The sequence below is a fragment of the Pelobates fuscus genome, chromosome 13, assembly GCF_036172605.1.
Source record: "Pelobates fuscus isolate aPelFus1 chromosome 13, aPelFus1.pri, whole genome shotgun sequence".
NCBI classification, from domain to species: Eukaryota; Metazoa; Chordata; class Amphibia; order Anura; family Pelobatidae; genus Pelobates; species Pelobates fuscus.
Window position 1 is genome coordinate 37,909,245 of NC_086329.1, and position 20,607 is coordinate 37,929,851.

At 47.9% G+C, this 20,607-nt stretch overlaps 1 protein-coding gene across 2 annotated transcripts in view; it reads right to left on the reverse strand.

The window, feature by feature from the left end:
- Positions 1 to 20,607, reverse strand: part of PAPLN (papilin, proteoglycan like sulfated glycoprotein) — a 132,503-nt gene that overhangs the window by 48,885 nt on the left and 63,011 nt on the right. For both annotated transcript variants that reach the window (XM_063439576.1, XM_063439575.1), the window contains exon 4: positions 18,067 to 18,182. In XM_063439576.1, coding sequence (XP_063295646.1) covers positions 18,067 to 18,182 — 116 coding nt within the window. The remainder of the gene's footprint in view (positions 1 to 18,066; positions 18,183 to 20,607) is intronic.

Here is a 20,607-nt window from a genome sequence, read left to right on the forward strand (position 1 = left end):
CCCGGGGCTCGGGAAAAGTGTGGCCTCTCTATTATTATTATTATTATGTGGTTTGGATGTCCGTTTGGATGTCCTGGGTCTATAGGGTCTTCTACTGAAGAATCACATCCATTCCCAGTTGTTATAGAAGTCCTTTAATCTTGGATACCAAAATTAACTTCAAATGTGGCTCTGTCTTAGGTTAGAAACATAGCAAGGGATAGGCCAGCAAAAAGGATATTACAATATCTACTGCTCTATGTCCATAATTTAGCTATAAATGTTTTGCACACAATATGGAAAATAAGTCTAAATCTAACCTGCACATGTAAAATGCATTGGTTGGATATATAGTTCTTATTATAGTTAATTTACTATCTGCACTGGACAAAATGAGGTTCAAACTAAGATGAACCCTTGAAGGCGTTCTTTGTTGTCTGACGGAACCACGTCACGTGTGAAAGATTCCATTTTCCTGATACATTTTTTAGGTTTGCTCGTATATTTACAAGACAGCAGGTGAAGACTTGAACGTATCTAAATTCCTCTTTAAGCAGCAGCGAGTTAGAACTAAAACACATATTGAATTGGCTATTTTCTACATTAGTAATGGACTCTCCAGTAGGATTTCAAGATTTAGACTAGGATAATATTTTTTTTTTATAATTCTTTATTCTTGTTGCGCATAGTGTTACATGATGCCACAACAGCGAACACAAGCATGGTGTTGTCAAACATATGAAAACATTAGTATGGCATGGAGACAACTGCACAATTTTAAGAATAGATAATAAAAGGAAGTTTAGCCACGTGACTCTCTGCTTTCAGGCAAGTCAACCCCAAGACGGCGTGACACTGCCGTTTCCGGGATGTGGAATAGTACCTGGGGAGCTGGGGGGGGTGCCGTTGATGTGGAGCAAGATGCAGCAGCAGAAGAGGACTAAGCCGAGGAGGTTATGGAAGAGGATGGAGTAGGAGGAGTAGAGGAGGTGTCAGCAGGCCTGCCTGCAAGTCGTGGCGGTGTCACCAACTCCTCTGCAGAGCCACGCATTCCATGCTTGGCAGCCGTCAGCAGGTTTACCCAATGCGCAGTGTAGGTGATATACCTGCCCTGACCATGCTTTGCAGACCAGGTATCAGTGGTCAGATGGACCCTTGCCCCAACACTGTGTGCCAGACATGCCATTACTTCCTTTTGCACAATCGAGCACAGGTTGGGGATTGCCTTTTGTGCAAAGAAATTTCAGCCGGGTACCTTCCACTGCAGTGTCCCAATAGCTACAAATTTTTGGAACACCTCAGACTCCACCAGCTTGTATGGTAAAAGCTGGCGGGCTAAGAGTTCAGACAAGCCAGCTGTCAGATGCCGGGCAAGGGGGTGACTTTGTGAAATTGGCTTCTTACGCTCAAACATGTCCTTGACAGACACCTGACTGTGGGCAGATGAGCAGGAACTGCTCAAGGCGAGAGACGGAGTGGCGGATGGTTGAGAGGGGGCAAGGAGGACAGCAGTGGTTGACGTGGCTGAAGATGCGGGACCAGGAGGAGGATGGTGGCTTTGAGTTTGTGTGCTGTTTGTACTCATGTGTTGATCCCATAGGTGTTTGTGATGTGCGATCATGTGGCTTCGCAAAGCAGTTGTACCTAGGTGGGTGATGGACTTCCCACGACTTAGTTTCTTTTGGCACAGGTTGCAAATGGCATCGCTGTTGTCAGAGGCAGACACACAAAAAAAATGCCACACTGCTGAGCTCTGCAATGACAGCATTCTGGTGGTGGCAACAGCATGCGTTGATTGGCGTGCTGTCTGGCTGACCCCGGGTGCCGATGCATGCTGTCTGACTGTGCCACTAGCTCTTTGCGACGACCTCCCCCTGCTTCCAACTCGTCTCCTCCTCTCTGTCTCCCCATCTGAACTTTCCTCCTGTTCTTCTTCTCTTCTAGCGGGCACCCACGTGACATCCACGGAGGCATCGTCATCATCAACCGCTTCACTTGTATCTGACAACTCAGCAAAGGAAGCAGCAGTGGGTACAACATCATCATCATCACACCGTACGTCCATGTGTGTAATGCTGCCTGACTGAGACATATCCCTGTTATCTACATCCTCTGGCAATAATGGTTGCGCATCACTCATTTCTTCCAACTGATGTGTACATAACTCCTCTGACAGATCAAGTGAAGCGGCTGTGGTGCTAGTGTTGGTGGTGGCGGCAGGCGGGCGAGTGGTAACTTGAGAGGTGCCCGAAGCTAAGCTGGAGGAGGATGGTGCGTCAAGGTTCCGAGCGGAAGCTGTAGAAGATTGGGTGTCCTGTGTTAGCCAGTCAACTATGTCCTCAGAACTTTTCGAGTTCAGGGTACGTGGCCTCTGAACACTGGGCATTCTAGGGCCAAAGGAAATCACAGCACCACGACCACGACGGCCCCTCCGGGGTGGCCTGCCTCTGCCTGTCATTTTTTTTTAGATTAGTGGTACTATGTTGCAAGCTACTGTGACAACAGATATGAGTAGCACTGTGCACTGGCAGAAGTTGGCAGAGTAGACGCTGTAGGCCTGGCACACACGCTTGCAGACAACTAACTGCTATTCAATCTATTACAGTCAAAAAAAATTTTATTTTTTTTTCAATGTACACTACTGTTACACCAGATATGAGTTGCACTGGTGTGACACTGTGCCCTGGCAGGCCCTGAAACACACACGTGTGAAGGAAACTGACTGCTATTATTTCACAGTCAAATTTCTAGTTTTTTTTTTTTTTTTATGTACACTACTGTTACACCAGATATGAGTTGCACTGGTGTGACACTGTGCCCTGGCAGGCCCTGAAACGCACACGCGTGAAGGAAACTGACTGCTATTATTTCACAGTCAAAAAAGTGTTGTTTTTTTAAAATGTATACTACTGTTACACCAGATATGAGTTGCACTGGTGTGACACTGTGCCCTGGCAGGCCCTGAAACGCACACATGTGAAGGAAACGGACTGCTATTATTTCACAGTCAAATTTCTAGTTTTTTTTTTAATGTACACTACTGTTACACCAGATATGAGTTGCACTGGTGTGACACTGTGCCCTGGCAGGCCCTGAAACGCACACGTGTGAAGCAAACTGACTGCTATTAAATTACAGTCAAAAAAGTTTTGTTTTTTTTAAATGCAAGCTATTGTGACACCAGATATGAGTGGTGGCACTGGGCAAGTGGGCACAGTATACGCTGTGAGCCTGACACACACGCTGGCAGGCAGGTAACTGCAATTAGATTACACAGGAAAAAAAAAAAAAAGAAGACTGATGTTCTATTAAATCAGCAGCAGCTACACTGTCCCTCCTCTCACTAAGAATGCAGCTTCCGAATGAATCTAAAATGGATGCTGTCCAGGAGGTGGGAGTGTCTGGGAGGGAGGGTCTGCTGCTGATTGGCTGGAATGTGTCTGCTGACTGTGAGGTACAGGGTCAAAGTTTACTCAATGATGACGAATAGGGGGCGGACCGAACATCGCATATGTTCACCCTCCGTGGCGAACGCGAACAAGCTATGTTCGCCGGGAACTATTCGCCAGCGAACTATTCGGGACATCTCTACTGCAGATATATTCTTAATTACGTTTCACTCAACAAAGAAAGAGTTTCAAGATTATGATGGTGGGGATCTGTCATGGTCATAATTAGCCGATCCCCTCTGGGCACCAAGCACAGTCCTTCAGAGTAGAAGGAATCTCAGTTGCTAGAGGCCCAGTTGGTACCAGTTAACAGACAATATGAAAGTGTCGACAACGGTTAGTGCATCTAGAGGGTTGGGGTAGTACAGAGGTGTAGATTGTCACTTGCTTTATTCGGAGTTGGGCCTTCTTAATCCGAAGGTGGAGGCGGCGTGGGAGACAAGCCGTTTCAGCCTTTGAAGCCGCCATTGCGGACCGCTGGCGACTGCCATGCTGCTGCCACTCCTTGAGCGCAAGGCACCTGGCTGTGGAGGCAAAAAGGCAATCTGTTTAACAGGTCTTGAGATCTGCATTCGTTCCTGGAGCTTGGCCCAGAAGGCAGTGAATATCTCCTCCAGGTTGGTCAGAGTGCCCGCTGCCAGGCCACTAAAGGTTAAGGGGCTTGCGGATACATGCATAGCGCCCGCCATGTTAGGAAGGATGGCATCTGTCAAGGCAGGTTGCAGAGATGTTCTGTGGGAGTCTATAACCGTGCAAGGTATACTGCTGGTGCTGGGATATTCCTCTTCAGGTGGGGAGGTGGAGGGGGAGTAGATTATCTGCGGTAGTGTCAGGATTTGTGGGAGCTTTGGGCTGAGAGATCGTCCGCTTCTCCCGCGCCACCACCTAGGCCACAAGACTGTCCATCCAGCACCACTGCAAAAGCCAAGTCCACAATGTCCCAGTTTCATTTCCCTTTCCATGAGAGCACCACTGAGTGAGGTGAGTGTATGAACCCCGATTAGCCCAGCAGATAAACTGTAAATTGGCTTGAAATTGGTTGATTGCACGAAGCTCTTGGTTGATTGCATTGAGGTTTATGCAACTGCTCTGCTTGGTGGTTAGGCTCCACCCTCACCAGAGGAGGACAATATGTTGACCTTAAACATTTTTTTCAAATTTTTTTTTTTTTTTAATTAATCGCTTCAATTGACATTTTTGGATAGGGAAACACTAATAAAAATGTGACAACAGTAGAAGGAAAGAAAGGAAAGAGTAGAAAACAGAAAGGGGGAACAGACCGATAAAATGTATTAAAAGAAATCGGAGAGGTTAAAACAGATAGTGGACATTGGGTGCACCAAAAGAAATGTATCTACCACCAGGCTGGGTAGATGAACAAAGAACATGCATAACATTCTACGTAGAAGCAGGGGAGGAACAAATGTATCTTTACTGGCTGCCTTTAGACGGAGAGCGTTATAAAGAAAAGAGCAGAAACAGAAATAAACACACATTAGCCAGAAGGCTTTATCATTCCATCAAGTCATATTCCCTAAAATAGTTCACTTCCTAATTTAATTTTCCTTTCTTTATTTTTCTAGCATGTCATGAATTGTTGCATCTTTTTGATATTGACTAGGTCTCGACTACAGCATGGTATATATATATATATATATATTTTTTTTTTAAAGGGAAACTCGACATCCGACAACCACCACGTCTTATTGTCTATGGGTGCAGTTGCTCAAGTTTTTTCCCCAAGAAGTTTAACAAGGCTTTTGAAGGCGTATGGTTGCTCAACCTTTTTCAAGGCATTTAACAACATTTGACAAGGCATTTAATGATCATAAGATAACTTATAACTCCACCACCTTAGATGGAGACATCATATTGTTCATCATGATGAGACATCAGGTTGTCTCACTTCTTCATTATCATCATTCCAGATATTTTTATGAAATGCTCATGTCATGCAACGAAGTTCTGTGACATCTGGGGCATGGGATAATTTGGCATGTTTGGCAATTAATGAATCATTGTTGATTCTTTTCATAAGGACACAAGAAGCCTATATCACCTCAAAGCTCCCAAAGTGCTTTGGAGGTGTGGAAAGCCAATGTCTCCTCTACCTTGGTTTTCACAGACACTCATAAGGTAGTGCAATGTCCTCACGATAGCTACCACAGATAGGGTGGGATTTGGGTTTGAGGGAATCCCTTAATCTTTGCCATAGTGCTTGAAAATGAGTTCAGAAAACAAAGGTTGACAAAAACTGCACTGAATATCTTACAGGTCTTATTCTGACATTCATACACATTTTCTAGTTAGGGTTCATTGTTTTACATGTAAAAAATTAATAAAAGGGAAATGTGGCGAAACCGAGGGGCGTGGCCTGAGCTCGGAACGAGATGGCAGCACAGTGAGTGAGCTCCGACCCGCCGGCGTAAAACACAGCCTTTAATCCGACCCCATCAGCATACATGGGACGCCATCGACGAACCGACACCCCCCAGACCCCAAGGGGCTCCCAATCCGGGCATACTCACGGCCCGATGGATGGATTTCTCCAAAACTCGGCTGACATGTGCGAGGAGGCGAGCGGATCCAAGATGGCGCCGACGGAGCCATCCTCCAGGGAACCTCGAGGCAATACCACACTGGAGCAGATCGGAGAGGAAATCAGATCTATGGCTGCTGCTATGGTCACGAAAGCCGACCTCCTTGTGCACACCACGTCCATCCAAGATGCATTACGGGCTGAAATAGCAGGTGTCCGGGCAGAGGTAAATGCACACGCAGGCCAAATACAAAACCTAGAGCAATCCCGAGACACACAAGCCACGAGACTGCAGGCGACTGACATGGCCCTAGCACGCCAAGGGGAGCTATTACTGCACATGAGGAGGACAATGGAGGACCTAGACAATAGAGGGAGGAGATGTAACATTAGGGTCCGCGGGGTCCCTGAACCTGAAGGTGAGGAAAACCCTGAAGTTACCCTTAACGACCTCTTTCATATGATCCTGGGAGAAAACGCTCCGCTCACATTCAGATACGAACGAGCACACAGAGCACTACGTCCCAAGCTAGCGGACGGCACCCCAAGAGACATTATATGCTGCCTCAGCTCCTTCCGAGACAAAGATACCATCATGCAGGCGGCCAGAGCCCGCCGTGCCTGGGACTACAGGGGCGCGCAAGTTTCCCTCTTTAATGACCTCTCGCCCATCACTCTAGAGGCCAGGCGAGCGCTGAAGCCCATCACTGCAGTCCTGCAGGAACGCAACATCCAATACAAGTGGGGCTACCCCTTTGCCCTATTGGCCCGACACCGGAATGGCTGGGCCTCAATCCGCTGGCCCGAAGAGATCCCGAGATTCCTGGAGGAAATGAACTTGCCGCATATCCCCACTCCTGACTGGGTCCTGGGCCCGCTAGGAGGGAGGCCTCAACAACACAGAGCGCATAGGAGGCGAGACAGAGAACCACCACAAGGCCCAGCACAACGCAGGCGCAACAACCCGGAGGCGCCGGAATAGGGGGCACACACACTACCCCCTGGATATGTCCCCCTGATTCTCACTCCTGCCGGGGGACCCTCCACGTTCCTTAACCTTCACGACATCTCCTTAGACCACTTGCACCATTCTACTGCTGAACCTGGGGACTTCTCCGAACTGGCAACGGAAAGGTACCAATTGGGTTGCCTCTTATATTTGTGCTCCGGGACATTAACACCCGTTTACCTAACATTAAATGTCAGTAAAGAATTTGGGAGGGGGGATAACGGGGGGCACACACTCTTCGACACGGGCAACACCATGCGGGTTCACCTGTCCACTACAACGCAACGAGACAATTGAACTGGTTTCAGGGGGGAAAAATCACTTACCCTGGGGTATAATAACACCCACACGCTACAATCCATCTTTTTGTTTGGGACACATACGCTCTTCCTAACTGCAACCCTGGACTTTTCACCCCACAAACATCGCCTACTACTGAAGTTGAGACGTAGAAAAGACACACTCGAGCCATACCTCAGGGACACATGCTGCCTCCCAGCAACTTAGAAAGGGCTAGCTGAGAAACTTATTGATGCTGGTATGACTGCTATCGTTACGACTATGTGTACAATATTGCAACCATCCCATTACCCCCTGCATATATGTTTACTGAATATGTTACTTAATGCTTAACCATTGTTTTCTTTGCTCAATTACCGTGGGAGCCACCCCCGGGTGGGGGGGGGGCGGGGGACTGGGTCCCATCTAGAACAGGTTAGCTGGGTTCTGGCCGTGGTTCCTTGGGTTGTATGGCTACACTAGTTATACGCAGCTAAATTACCATGTACGACGTCTCATGTATAGTTTCCAGTTCACGCTCTACCATTTCCACTGACGTAGACAGGAATGCATGCCCTAAATAGCTGTATGGAAGAATATAGCCGGGGAATAAAAGGGACGTGCACTAGCCATGCCTTAGAGGCTCACGCCACCCCCCAGTAACCTGGAGAGACGTAGCTGGGAATTATGTTGATACCGACCTATGTGTTATCACCACGGCTATGGGTATTCAAGTGTACTGATCACATTATCCCCTGCATATAAATATGTATGATGAATGTACTGCAAATGCCTAACCAATGTTTTTCTTTTAGTTAGCTGCCGTGAGGGTTCCTCCCGGGTTGGGGGAGGCGGGGGGACAGGACTCCTTTCCTTTCTTGGGTTACTCTGTTGCCCTACATATGGGTACTTATGTTTTTATGTTTCTATGTTTAACATTCCATGTATAGATTAAGGCACCAGGCTGTGTGGCCGGCGGAGAGGAGTTATTTGGAATCACACAGATACTACACTTTTGCTTCTGGTCCACTACGGACCGAGATAGGACCACTGACCCCAACACGAGCCGTGCATAGTCCTAGACGAAGGAGTCCCCCGCTGACTCACCCTCTGGTCTGGTACCTGGGTGATCCAGGGCATCTCCTCTCGTCGCACGGTTACCCCCTCCTCTTCTCAGAGGAGGACTGAGGTGAACACCTCCCTTACCCCACATCTCGGGGTCACCTCTACTTGGGGACTTACTCAACTCCCCATTTTTTTTAACATACCCACCTTCTACTCTCTATACTCTGTACTTTTACTTTGGCGTCCCTGTGTCGCCTCCTCCTTGGCTCTAGGGGCGCATCCCTCGCACTAGGCGGCCCGCCATACTCGTTATCTTACCCACCCTGACCTCACTAGACACCGACGAAGTACATCGCCCCACACCCCTACGCGCACACCGACTCAGAGCAACCTTTCCCGCGGAACGAATCCCCAGCATAGCCGAGACCTACGCGCCGTTTAGCTTACTACCCCCATTAACTACACGACAGCCTGACCATCAGGGACCAGCTGGATAGTATACGGAGAACTCTGGTTGACTGGTATGGGGGCTAGGGCAGAAACCTCCGCGTGCCTTGGCCCAAACCTCGACAGAACACGGGCGTACCTCAACGCTCCGCTTCGTGTGGTGACCCTCAACTGCCGAGGCCTTAACGTGCCTGAACGCCGCACTCACCTACTCCGGGAACTGAGGAAACACCGGACCTCCATAGCAATACTCCAGGAAACACACTTCCTCGAAGGATCTGCACCTAAACTTCGAAATCGGCAATACCCCAACAATATCTTCAACAACCACCCCACGGCCCGTAAAGCGGGAGTTGCCATTATCCTTGCAGCAGACCTGGACTTCCAGGAACTGGACAAAGTAACCGACAAACTGGGGAGGTTTCTCTTCATAAAAGGCACGATAGCAGACAGACTCTATACCCTGGCTTCTATATACGTGCCCAATAAGAATCAGGCACGTTTTATGCGCAGAACCATGAGCAAACTGAGCGAATTCTCGGAGGGTACGCTGATTGTGGGGGGCGATTTTAACACCCCACTGGACCCTCAACTGGACACGTCGACGGGACATAGCTCCTTACCGCTATCTAGCATTCGTGCGATACATAAGTCAATGAGTGAGTTGGGACTGGTGGACTGTTGGAGAGCACTCAATCCAGGTGTCAAAGACTACACCCACTACTCCGCGCTCCACTGCCGCTATGCGCGGATAGATTACGTCCTGCTTCAGCAGGAAGGATTGCCACGACTGAGGTCGGCCGAGATCGGCCCCGCCACATGGTCGGACCACGGCCCGGTCACGGTGGAGCTGGACTCCCCGCTATTCAAACCGGCACAGTGGACCTGGCGCCTGAATGAAACCTTGCTCCAAGACCCCGCGGTGGAAATTGAAATCAAACAAGCCCTTGACCTTTACTTCCAGGAAAATGACGTGACAGATACCTCTCCAATCACACTTTGGGAAGCACACAAGAGTACCATACGTGGCATCCTTATAAAAATAGCCTCCCGTCGCCGCAAAGCGACCATGCAGGAAATGAAGACTATATATAAGACCATCACGAGACTAGAACTTCAACATAAGCAAACCCCACTAGCCTCGATCCAACAGGACCTGACGGAAGCCCGACACCGCCTGAAGGAACTCCTTACGAAACGATACCACCGCTCGTTACAACATTCCAAGAACTTCTTCTACATTCACGCCAACAAGGGCGGCAAATACCTCGCCCGCATCCTGAAAGGAGACACCCCTCGCACGCGGATACACAAAATCCGCCTACAGTCCGGAAAACTGTCCCAATTCCCCGAAGACATAGCCAACGAATTCCGTCGTTACTATAGCGACCTCTACAATATCCCGGGCCCTGACAATACAACATCGGGACGCCAACCCAACACGATCATTCAGGACTACCTACACGACAATGTAAACAGCCGAGTGACTCCAGAAGCGGCGAATATGTTGGACGAACCAATTAGCACCGAAGAAATGGCCGCAGCCTTGAAGTCCACCAAAACAGGCAAAGCACCGGGCCCCGACGGATTCTCTGTGGGGTATTACAAACTCTTCTCCTCAATCCTCCTGCCTCGGCTGACCACCGCCGTTAACACCGTTACGGACGGGAGACGCTTTGGAGCGGAATCTCTGGCTGCTACTATCACGGTCCTCCTCAAACCGGGAAAGGACCCAGAGCAATGTGGCAGCTATCGACCCATATCCCTGCTGAACGTGGACACAAAACTGCTTACAAAAATCCTGGCCACTAGACTGCAACGGGTACTACCGAGCCTGATCCACGCAGACCAGACGGGATTTATACCGGGGAGGGAGGCACGAGATAGTACGCTACGCCTATTCTCCATCCAGCACAGGGCACGGGAGACAAGGGATAAAATCCTACTTCTTTCCACGGACGCCGAAAAAGCTTTCGACCGTGTCAACTGGTCGTACATGATGGAAACCCTGCGGGTCATGGGATTAGGACACAATATGTTGGCATGGATCGCGGCCATATACGATAACCCACAAGCTACCGTCCGAGTGAATGGGGCCCTAACTTCCAGCTTTGCGATTCGGAACGGTACTAGACAGGGATGTCCTCTGTCGCCGCTCCTATTTGCAATGACCCTGGAACCACTGCTTCACGCGATCCGCCACCACCCGGACATCTCGGGATACACCTGGATGGGGACGGAACATAAGGTAGCCGCATATGCGGATGACCTCCTCTTTTTTATCTCCCACCCACGTGTCACGTTGCCCTGCTTACTCCTCGAGTTCGAAAAATTTGGAAAGATTTCGGGTTTCAAACTCAACCTTTCCAAATGTGAAGCGCTCAATCTCACTTTTCGACCGGAGGAATACGAGGAACTGGGAACTAACTTCCCATTTCGTTGGTGTACGGAGAGGATGAAATATCTTGGCATATGGATCACCACGAACCCCCAGGAGCTTTATCGCCACAATTTCGCCGCTATTCTGCGACGGGTTACTTCAGATTTGGACAAATGGGCGTATCCACACATCACCTGGCACGGAAGGGTCGCAGTACTAAAGATGAATGTGCTCCCGAGACTTCTCTACCTGTTCCAGACAATACCCCTGACGCCACCGAATACTTTCTTTTCCACTTTAAAATCCGCAACTATCCGATACGTATGGAGAGGGGAGAGATCTAGAATACGCTGCGACATTCTCTGCCTACCCAGACTTAGAGGTGGCCTGGCACTCCCGGACTTCAAACGCTACCATCAAGCCGCCACCCTACAACGAATTCTGGAATGGCATGTGGCTGACTCCCCGAAGCAATGGGTTACCCTGAACAACGGGGACTCACCTGCCACACTTAAAGCAGCAGTATGGCAAGGGGGTACAAGTTGTCGCACGGGAAAAGGAATAGAAACCCCGACGGCACAAACTTTGCAGGCGTGGGACTCGCTGCGCAAAAACACGCACGTATCACCGATCCCTAGTCCCCTTCTCCCAATAGTCCCCAACCCTAACCTTGCTGGTGGCATTCCAGCCAAAGCATGGATATTCCTGGAAGAACAAGATTACATACCGATTAGAACGGTCCTCCACGGAGGCGCTGTCCGACCCCTCCGAGCGTTACTGGCCGATAGACCTAATACACCTATGGCATCTCTCCGCTATTTACAACTTACACACTACTATGGGTCTCTCCCACATAAGGAACGCCTCCACAGAGATCTTACGTGGTTTGAAGAAATGTGTCACCGGGGAGACACGCTTGGCAAGGCAGTATCACTACTTTACCAGCACCTGCTAGTGGGAAACACCACAACAAACAACACGTTCAGGAGACTATGGGAACAACAAATGGGGAGCCCGATCTCGCAACCACAGTGGGACACGGCACTCCTCTGGCAATACAAGAGCTCCTCCAGCTCCCATTATCAGGAAGTTAATTATAAGTTAATATCCATGTGGTATAGAACACCAGTGGCACTACACAGGATATTCCCGACAACATCCCCCACATGCTGGAGATGTCAAGAGGAGAGGGGCACGATAGTGCACATCTGGTGGGACTGTCAACTCATCACCCCATACTGGATCAACATCGAATCTGAAATCAAAACGATGCTGGGAGACGACACGGAATGGTCCAGGGAACTGGCCCTACTACATATCACCACTCGATCTATCTCTGGTTATAAGAAATCCATCCTACGCCACCTCCTAAACGCGGCTAAAGCACTCATACCCACGTATTGGAAGCGGACCGAGGTCCCCACGGTTGAGGAATGGTTACACAGGGTCAGAGACATACAATTGGCGGAAGCACTACAGGCGTCCCTTGCGGGTAGGGGAACCAGGCACGCGGAACGGTGGCAGCCATGGTTCACATACCAAGCTAACAGACGATAGACCCCCTGTACAAGGGGGAAAACTGTGACTCAAATGACAATTAACATACACTATGACTCTCAGACGGGCACCTACTCCTAACGTATGCCCCATCTACCTGTAAGAGACTTGTGGGTCCTCTGTGGCTCATATACTACACCACACTCCTCGTCTTACCCATCGCTCTACTTTATCTGTGCATGCTAGATACTTAATCTATCACCAACTGTGGCAACTGCTAACTGTTTTGTATCTGGTACCTAGATAACCCAGAATAGCCTGCAACACTAGCTTAATGTTCCCTTTACAAATGTGCCCTAGGGCAGTGTACCTTAGCTTGATGAGACCGCCTGTTGAAAATGGTGATAATCAATCATAAGCATCTCAGGGAGCAAAGTTTTTCTCTAACTTGTGAACAGCTTACTGTCTACCCATGTGTTACCAAATGTCTGACTATAATAATTTAGCACGTTACCAAACGGATCTTAGGATCCATAGCTTGTATTTTCCGACTAAAGTTTAACAACAAAAATTTTAAAAAAATGAGGCATCACAATTCTGGAAATGTAACTTAACCTTGATGATAGATGTATTAACCCTATACTGTAAAACACTCGTACATTTCCCCCTTTTTCTCTTCTGTACCCCATCTTATATGCCTTCAATAAAAGAAAGATTGACAAAAAAAAAAAAAAACGACAATTAACATTCCACACCACTGACTATGTGAGTGACAGGACATCCACAGCAATAAGGGCGCCGCCCAGGACTGGCAAAACAGACACGGTCCCGACGACCTGACACACACATGCACACACCCCACGGGGCTTAATACACGATACCCACTTAAAAGCACCTCACTTACAACGAGCCGGTGGCGCTGCTGTGGGCGCGGGCTGCGCTCCATGGAGCCGGGAGGGGGCCCACTACGACAGCCACTCTACTTCATCCTATCTCTACCTTTCTAATTTCCCATCTCAAGATACATAATCGTACTGAAATAAATGACACTAAAATAACGTAACGGAAACAATGGATAGCAACATCACCCCGGATACCCTGAGCTGAGTGACACGGGTACTCGCTCAGGAGATGGCCGGCCATAATGCCCCGGTCAAATACGTAGCCATACACACTCACCTACTCACTTAATACTCCCTCTGACACATATGCAACACCTCATCATCACCTCCAAACTGCCACCCAGCCTGGTTCTGGCACAATGCACAGTGTTGTTTCGTAGTCGACAATGTATGTGTAGGTCCAGGTGTTTGACGCCACTCGATAAGCATACTCAGAAACCTATCCAACCTTACCTATGCTTTTACCTAAAGTTATATGTAAACTTGAAAACTTGTCTTGCAATTCAACTTTTATAAATGCAATGATACTCTTGATACAGCCGATCTTGGAGTACACACACCCGGCTCCACCGAGGTGTACTTCTACTCTTTGTTGGCCTGCGAGCCGAGCCTTTCTGTAATCTCTCTCTTCCTCTATCATAAATAAACAGATTTTCAAAAAAAAAAAAATGTGGCGAAACCAACCTTGCCACTATGTTCTGGAGAAGACTGGTTGCCCGCCTGCTGCCCCAGGATTATGGCCCCCATGTAAAAACCTTTATTTCTCCATGCAGAAAGGCTTGTTCGTGCCTTTCTGCCAGGGCATTCGGTAAATTGAATTTACCGAACAAACAGACGAATGACCGGACCACCTGGGTAAGGAGTGTGCCAGCAATTTACCTCCCAGAAGTTGCGATTAACCGCAGCTTAATTGACGAACACTGGGTGGCCGTTGTTCGTTTAGCCGAACACGTGGCAGCAGCCATTTTAAACTGCTGAACGGCCAGCGGTGTTCAGCTACAAAACTCTGGAACTGAAAACGGACACTTTTCTTCACGAACACCGCTGAAGCCGCCGACATCCCTTCTCATATCTAATTCGTTCATATGAACACCGGACCGTTCAGGGCCTTAAACAGATGAACAGAGCTACCCCAGATAGCTATGTCATGGAGCCCATTCATATAACGAAAGACAATGTGAAAGACTGACTCCATGGCGATTGAACTGTATGTATGTGATCTGAGCGCCATTCGGTAATAATGTGCGTTCAGGTCCAAGCTATCTGGGGATATGTTGAATGTATATGTTTTATGCAGTAGTTGTAACATTGTATATTTTTATGTCTTTTTATTGCCATGTGTAAAATGGAGTTTTACCTCTATCCTAGGAGATAATTTAATTACTTCCCAATTATCTCCAGAATAGAGAGAAGGGATTACAATGTGTATGTGGGAGTGTTTACTACTAAACTGTCCTGATTGGTTAATGTCCAATATGTGTCCCAGTTTTCGATCTGGTCCCCTAGGGGAGTGTCCACCTGGTGGAAGACCTGAATAAATACCGGGCAGGTAGCCCAGATTAAACAGATCACCTGCTGACCCTCAATACGGAGAGTCGTCTCGTACTTGGGGGGATTATTCGTATGGTTTGGAGCATTCGTATGGTTTCTCCTATTCGGATTGGTGTATTTAGTAGCTGCCTTTGCATCTGGAAAGGGAATATTGCCTATACAGTTTTAACCCATTTTATGCCCGCGGTGCCGTTACAGGAAACAAACTAGAAAATCTGTATAGATGTCAAAAGTGAAAGACTCGACCCTACTGTCTTGCTATTAATTTGATTGGCTGGGGCCCATGTTGATGTTAGAATAGTATGCCTCTCCATATAGACACATTTATTTTGGTGCACGACAGCAGACGTATTTTCATTTTTGTTTCAATGACAAAACGTTGTAAAAGAAGTTTAATTACACATAAAACATTTGAAATAATCATAGTAATTACAAGCTAAGAGTTAGTTACTGAGAAGCTGTCTTTTCTTAAGGATACGTGTTTCTGCTGATCAAGCACAACTGTAAGAACGTTGAGCAGAGCTTAGAACGTAGTCCAAACATGTTCAAATATGTGCATAGAATGCTGTGTTATCCCACAGCACCAAGAGCACGTACAGCGGACAACATGCGGAAGTGTTATTAGCATTGGGTCTCTTTGTTCTAGATTCCAGACTATGTTATTATTCTGTGCTATTCTTTATCATGCATTACTTAATGCATATTGAAGGTTATTTATAAAAGTGGCCATCGTTGAGAAGTCAAAGTGCATGAAAATGAATGTAAACTTTAAGGCCAGAAATTGAATTTTCCAAGTCAGCTATGCTTCCAGTTCAGCAATTTTGGCATTACATTTTAAATTTTAATTCCGGACTATTTTTACTTTAGGAAGTAACCCTGTGGGCAGGGCCGGCCTTAGGGGTGTGCGAGCTGTGCGGCCGCACAGGGCGCCATGGAGCAGGGGGCGCCCTGCGGCCGACACAGCTCACAGATGGCCAGCGAAATAAAAAAAAAAATTGCGGCGGGGGCGGAGCTTACCGTGCGGCGGGGGTGGAGCTTACCGTGCGGCAGGGGCGGAGCTAAAAGCGCCGGAAAACTGCTGCAGGGGAAGCAGGAAGGAGTCCCTGCTTCCCCCAACAACCAGAATCCAGGAGCTGCACTGCCTGTCTGCCTCCATAATTAACAGAGGTAACTATGTGACTGTCTGCTTGTGTGTGTCTGTGTGTTTGACTGTCTGCCTGTGTGTGTGTGTGTGTGTGACTGTCTGTCTGTGACTGTGTGTGTGTGAGTGTGTGACTGTCTGTGTGTGTGTGTGTGTGTGTGTGTGACTGTGTGTGTGTGTGACAGTGTGTGTGACTGTGTGTGTGTGTGAGACTGTCTGCCTGTGTGTGTGGCTGTTTGCCTGTGTGTGTGTGACTGTGTGTTTGACTCTCTGTGTGTGTGACTGTCTGTGTGACTGTCTGCGTGTGTGTGTGTGTGACTGTCTGCCTGTGTGTGTCACTGTCTGTGTGTTTGACTGTCTGTGTGTGTGACTGTCTGCCTGTGTGTGTGTGTGTGTGTGACTGTGTGTGTGTGTGTCTGTCTGCCTCTGTGTGTTTGGCTGTCTGCCTGTGTGTTTGTGTGTGGCTGTCTGTCTGCCTCTGTGTGTTTGGCTGTCTGCCTGTGTGTGTGTGTGTGTGAGAGAGACTGCGTATGTGTGACTGACTGGGCAGACTAGATGGGCCTAATGGTTCTTATCTGCCGTCACATTCTATGTCTGTGTGTGTGTTTGTGTGACTGCCTGCGTGTGTTTGTGTGTGTGTGTGTGTGCGTGTGTGTGTATGGCTGTCTGCCTGTGTGTGTGTGTGTGACAGGGTGTGTGGGAAGGGGGATGGAGGGGGGGAAGGAGTGGGGAAGGGGGGGCGCTGTGAAGATTTTCGCACAGGGCGCCTAAAGGCCTAAGGCCGGCCCTGCCTGTGGGTGTTGGTATTGTTGGCCCTGTGTCCCTGATTCAATAAATAATGTATTGCAGTTTACCTTTGCTCCCATTCATCTTTGGTTTATCTTAGATTATGGTAACTGATAGTCACAGACTACAACAATATTCTTTATCACTGAGCTTGTTCACTGTCCCTTTAAACTGCGAGTTGTGAAGAGTCAGCATTATAGAGACATAGTATTCCTTAAGCTAGGATAAAGAATGAATATTTCAAACTGTCATTACTGGAAACAAACCTTTTTTCAAATAAACCAAACTGGCCCACACACAGTACATTGGAAATACTTGACAATTAGGCATAAGGATTCATGAACAATAATATTATAATATTCAAAAAAGTCGCCTTGGGGTTTGGCTTAAAAGACGTGTGGGACATGGAAAAAAATATTCCAATGCAACAAAATAGAAATAGTTATCCTTTGAAGTACATCCCAGTCCACACAAGTATTTGGGAGTGTTGTTTACATATGGGTAAAGTATGTTCTTTCCCAAAATCTAAAAACACGCCAAGTAAACAGAATAAATAGTAAACAGAGTAGGTTCACCGGGCAATGGTAAGAGTACGGATTCACAAACAGCAGAACATAGACTGCTACAATCATAGGCATTATAACGGCTACTGAGAATAGATAGTTTATTGCTAAGTAAAAAATATACCCAGAAGTAATCAGAATCCGTAATCAGAAGAATCTGCCATGTAAAAATGTGTTTACATTTTATTCTTTAAAATAAATAGACATAAAAACAAGATGGAGGCAAAATGTGGCAGCCATATTGAACGGAAAATTATGTTGGTGTCATCTACACAAAAAGCTCTACATATTGTAAAAACGATTTCTTAAAATGAGTATCTCTTGTTGATGCGATCACCTGCTGGTGGCCACTGCTTCTGCCTCTCCTCAGTGGCAGGGATGTGTGCTGGTTGTCAGATCACTTTGACAACCTGCCTGATCATCTGTGAACAGTATCTAGATCTAGAATAGTAAGTAAGTGGGTACAGACAGTCACTTACCTGCGAGAGTAGCACTGCCTCTCTCTGAAACTCACGCCCCCACCACATGAACGGCTGCACTCCCCCCATATGCCCCAGTTGTCCCAAAAATCACTTTGTCTTTTGGTTTTCCGTGCCTGTGAAAAACAAAACAAACATAGTAACCTGTACAGTTTTCGGCATATTATGTAGTTGCAATTCCTTAAATATAAGAAAGACTGCAGTTTGTGGTCCCAAGAACTCCGAGGCTCATGATACTGAAAAGAACCTTAGGAGATGGATGGAGAACCTCTGCTAATAAACCCTTAGTGGGATACATTTCCAAATCACTTAGAAAGTATTCAGGTTGGTTTCCCCATCAAAGAAAACTGGGCAAATGCCTGATATACAGTGACCACTGCAGACATCGTTCGGAAGCACTACCCCCTGAGGTCAGAGTTGGGACTGGTGGTGGTTACTCTCCACACAAGTGGGGTTAATAGGAGATTAGGAACTGAACACATTATTGGAGATGGGGAGAGAAAGACAAGGGGAGGTTAGTTGAAATGGGGAAAAACACACAAGATGTTTTATGGGAGGTGGAAAGCCATATAAAATGTATGTTAGAAATGTGGAGCAAGAGAGAGAGGGGAGATAATGGCATTAGGGGTGAGATCTAGGCAAATGTGTTGTTGAGGGGGCTTACGGGGGCTAGAGCCCCGAGTCTGGTCCTAAAAAGCATCAGGTCTCATTTTGGCACACTTTCATTGTTAGCCTGAGTTCCCTGTAATATTGTGTGAGAAATAATATCTCCTATGCTGCTCTGAGATGGGCAGTGTTAAATCCATCGGAGTGAAGGATTAATACAGTATGGGTTGAGGTTATAGGAATAGGTGACCCAACACTTCACCATACAGTACCATGAACAGCTATGTCCTGATCTCTCCAGAATGCAGGAAAAGATCACCAAGAACAACGGAATGTATCTGATTAGTGATTTACGCCACTGATCTCTAAAATCAGCTTAACGCATTTTTATGTTAATAGATAGGAAGGAAGGGGTGAGTGTAGTTGGACTAGACAACTCCCACACACTCCAAATGGGTTACTAGAGGTATATAAGGGGCTTAACCCCAGATAATGTCAAGGAGAGAAAAAAAATGTGAAAACTGAATCTGGAGAACACTCATATATAATGGGTGTAGACCAAATTTGCCTTCAGGTATATATACCTCAGAATAATAAAAGTCACATGTACAGGGGAGGGAGAGGGGAAGACTAGGGTAAACCTTTATTGAAAAAGCAAACAAGGGGCGTGGCTTGAGCGCCGAGCGGAATGGCGGCGTGAACCAGGAGCTCCCTGCAGGCTAAGATCACAAACCCGTCTCACCAGCTTCAACAACAGAAATATGGGAAGAAATCACCGGTCCCAGCACGCCACTACGACCACCGACACCCCGAGGGGGACTCAAACTGCGAACATGCGCAGATTCCTAACGGCCCAAACGGAACAGGCCGATCAGGCCTCAGGGGACGCAGAAACATCAGGCACAAGCCATGCGGCCCTGCCATGCGGCGGGCACCTAGAGCAGGTACTTACACCACCCGACCCACCCCCACCCCAGCTGGACTGGGCGACTATATTGAGCAACCTGCCCACGAAAACAGACCTCAAAGAGGCCAATGAGGCCCTTCACAAATCGATTGCAGGGGAATTGCAGGCCCTGAGGGAAGACTTACAGGGGATACACAGCAAAGTGGCACAGCTAGAGGCAGACTGCGACCATGTCATGTCAGCGCAGAATGCAACCGCAGACACCCTGAACAGACAAGAAACACAGCTCCGCCAAATGGCCCTCCATATGGAAGACCTAGATAATAGAGGGAGAAGACAGAACCTCAGAATCCGGGGCCTGCCCGAAGAACTAGACCAGACCACGCCAATCCGTGAAACTCTCACGGAAATATTTAATGCCCTACTGCTGAGGCCGCCCAATACACCCGTCGAGTTCGTCAGGGCACACAGGGCACTTAGGCCCAGAGGCCCACCGGAGTCCCCCCCACGGGACGTCATCTGTTGCCTACTACACTTCCAAGTTAAGGAAGATATCCTGAAAACCGCCAGAGACCAAAGGCAAATACTGCACAAAGGCGCGGAATTGCAACTTTACCCTGATTTATCACCAGCAACCCTAGCGTACCGCAGGGCCATGCGCCCCCTCACGAGAGTATTACAAGCCAACAAAATTAGATACCGTTGGAGCTTTCCTACCGGATTACAAATCACTACGAATACAGGCCCATACATTGTAAAGAGCGAAGACGACCTCAGAGACATTGTACGGGACCTTCAACTGCCACAGATACACATGCCTTGGCCGGACCCGATAGCCTTTTACACCTTCTCACCCGACATGCAGACCAGGCCGCAGCAACCACCGAGACCTCGGAGAACAAGGCAACAAACCACGCGCCCCTCAGGCGCCAACATGTAAAGGACTGTGCACTATGAACCCCCCATCCTGAGGCCCACCACCGGCACCGCTACCAAACTGAACACTCAATCCTAACACCGACCTGACA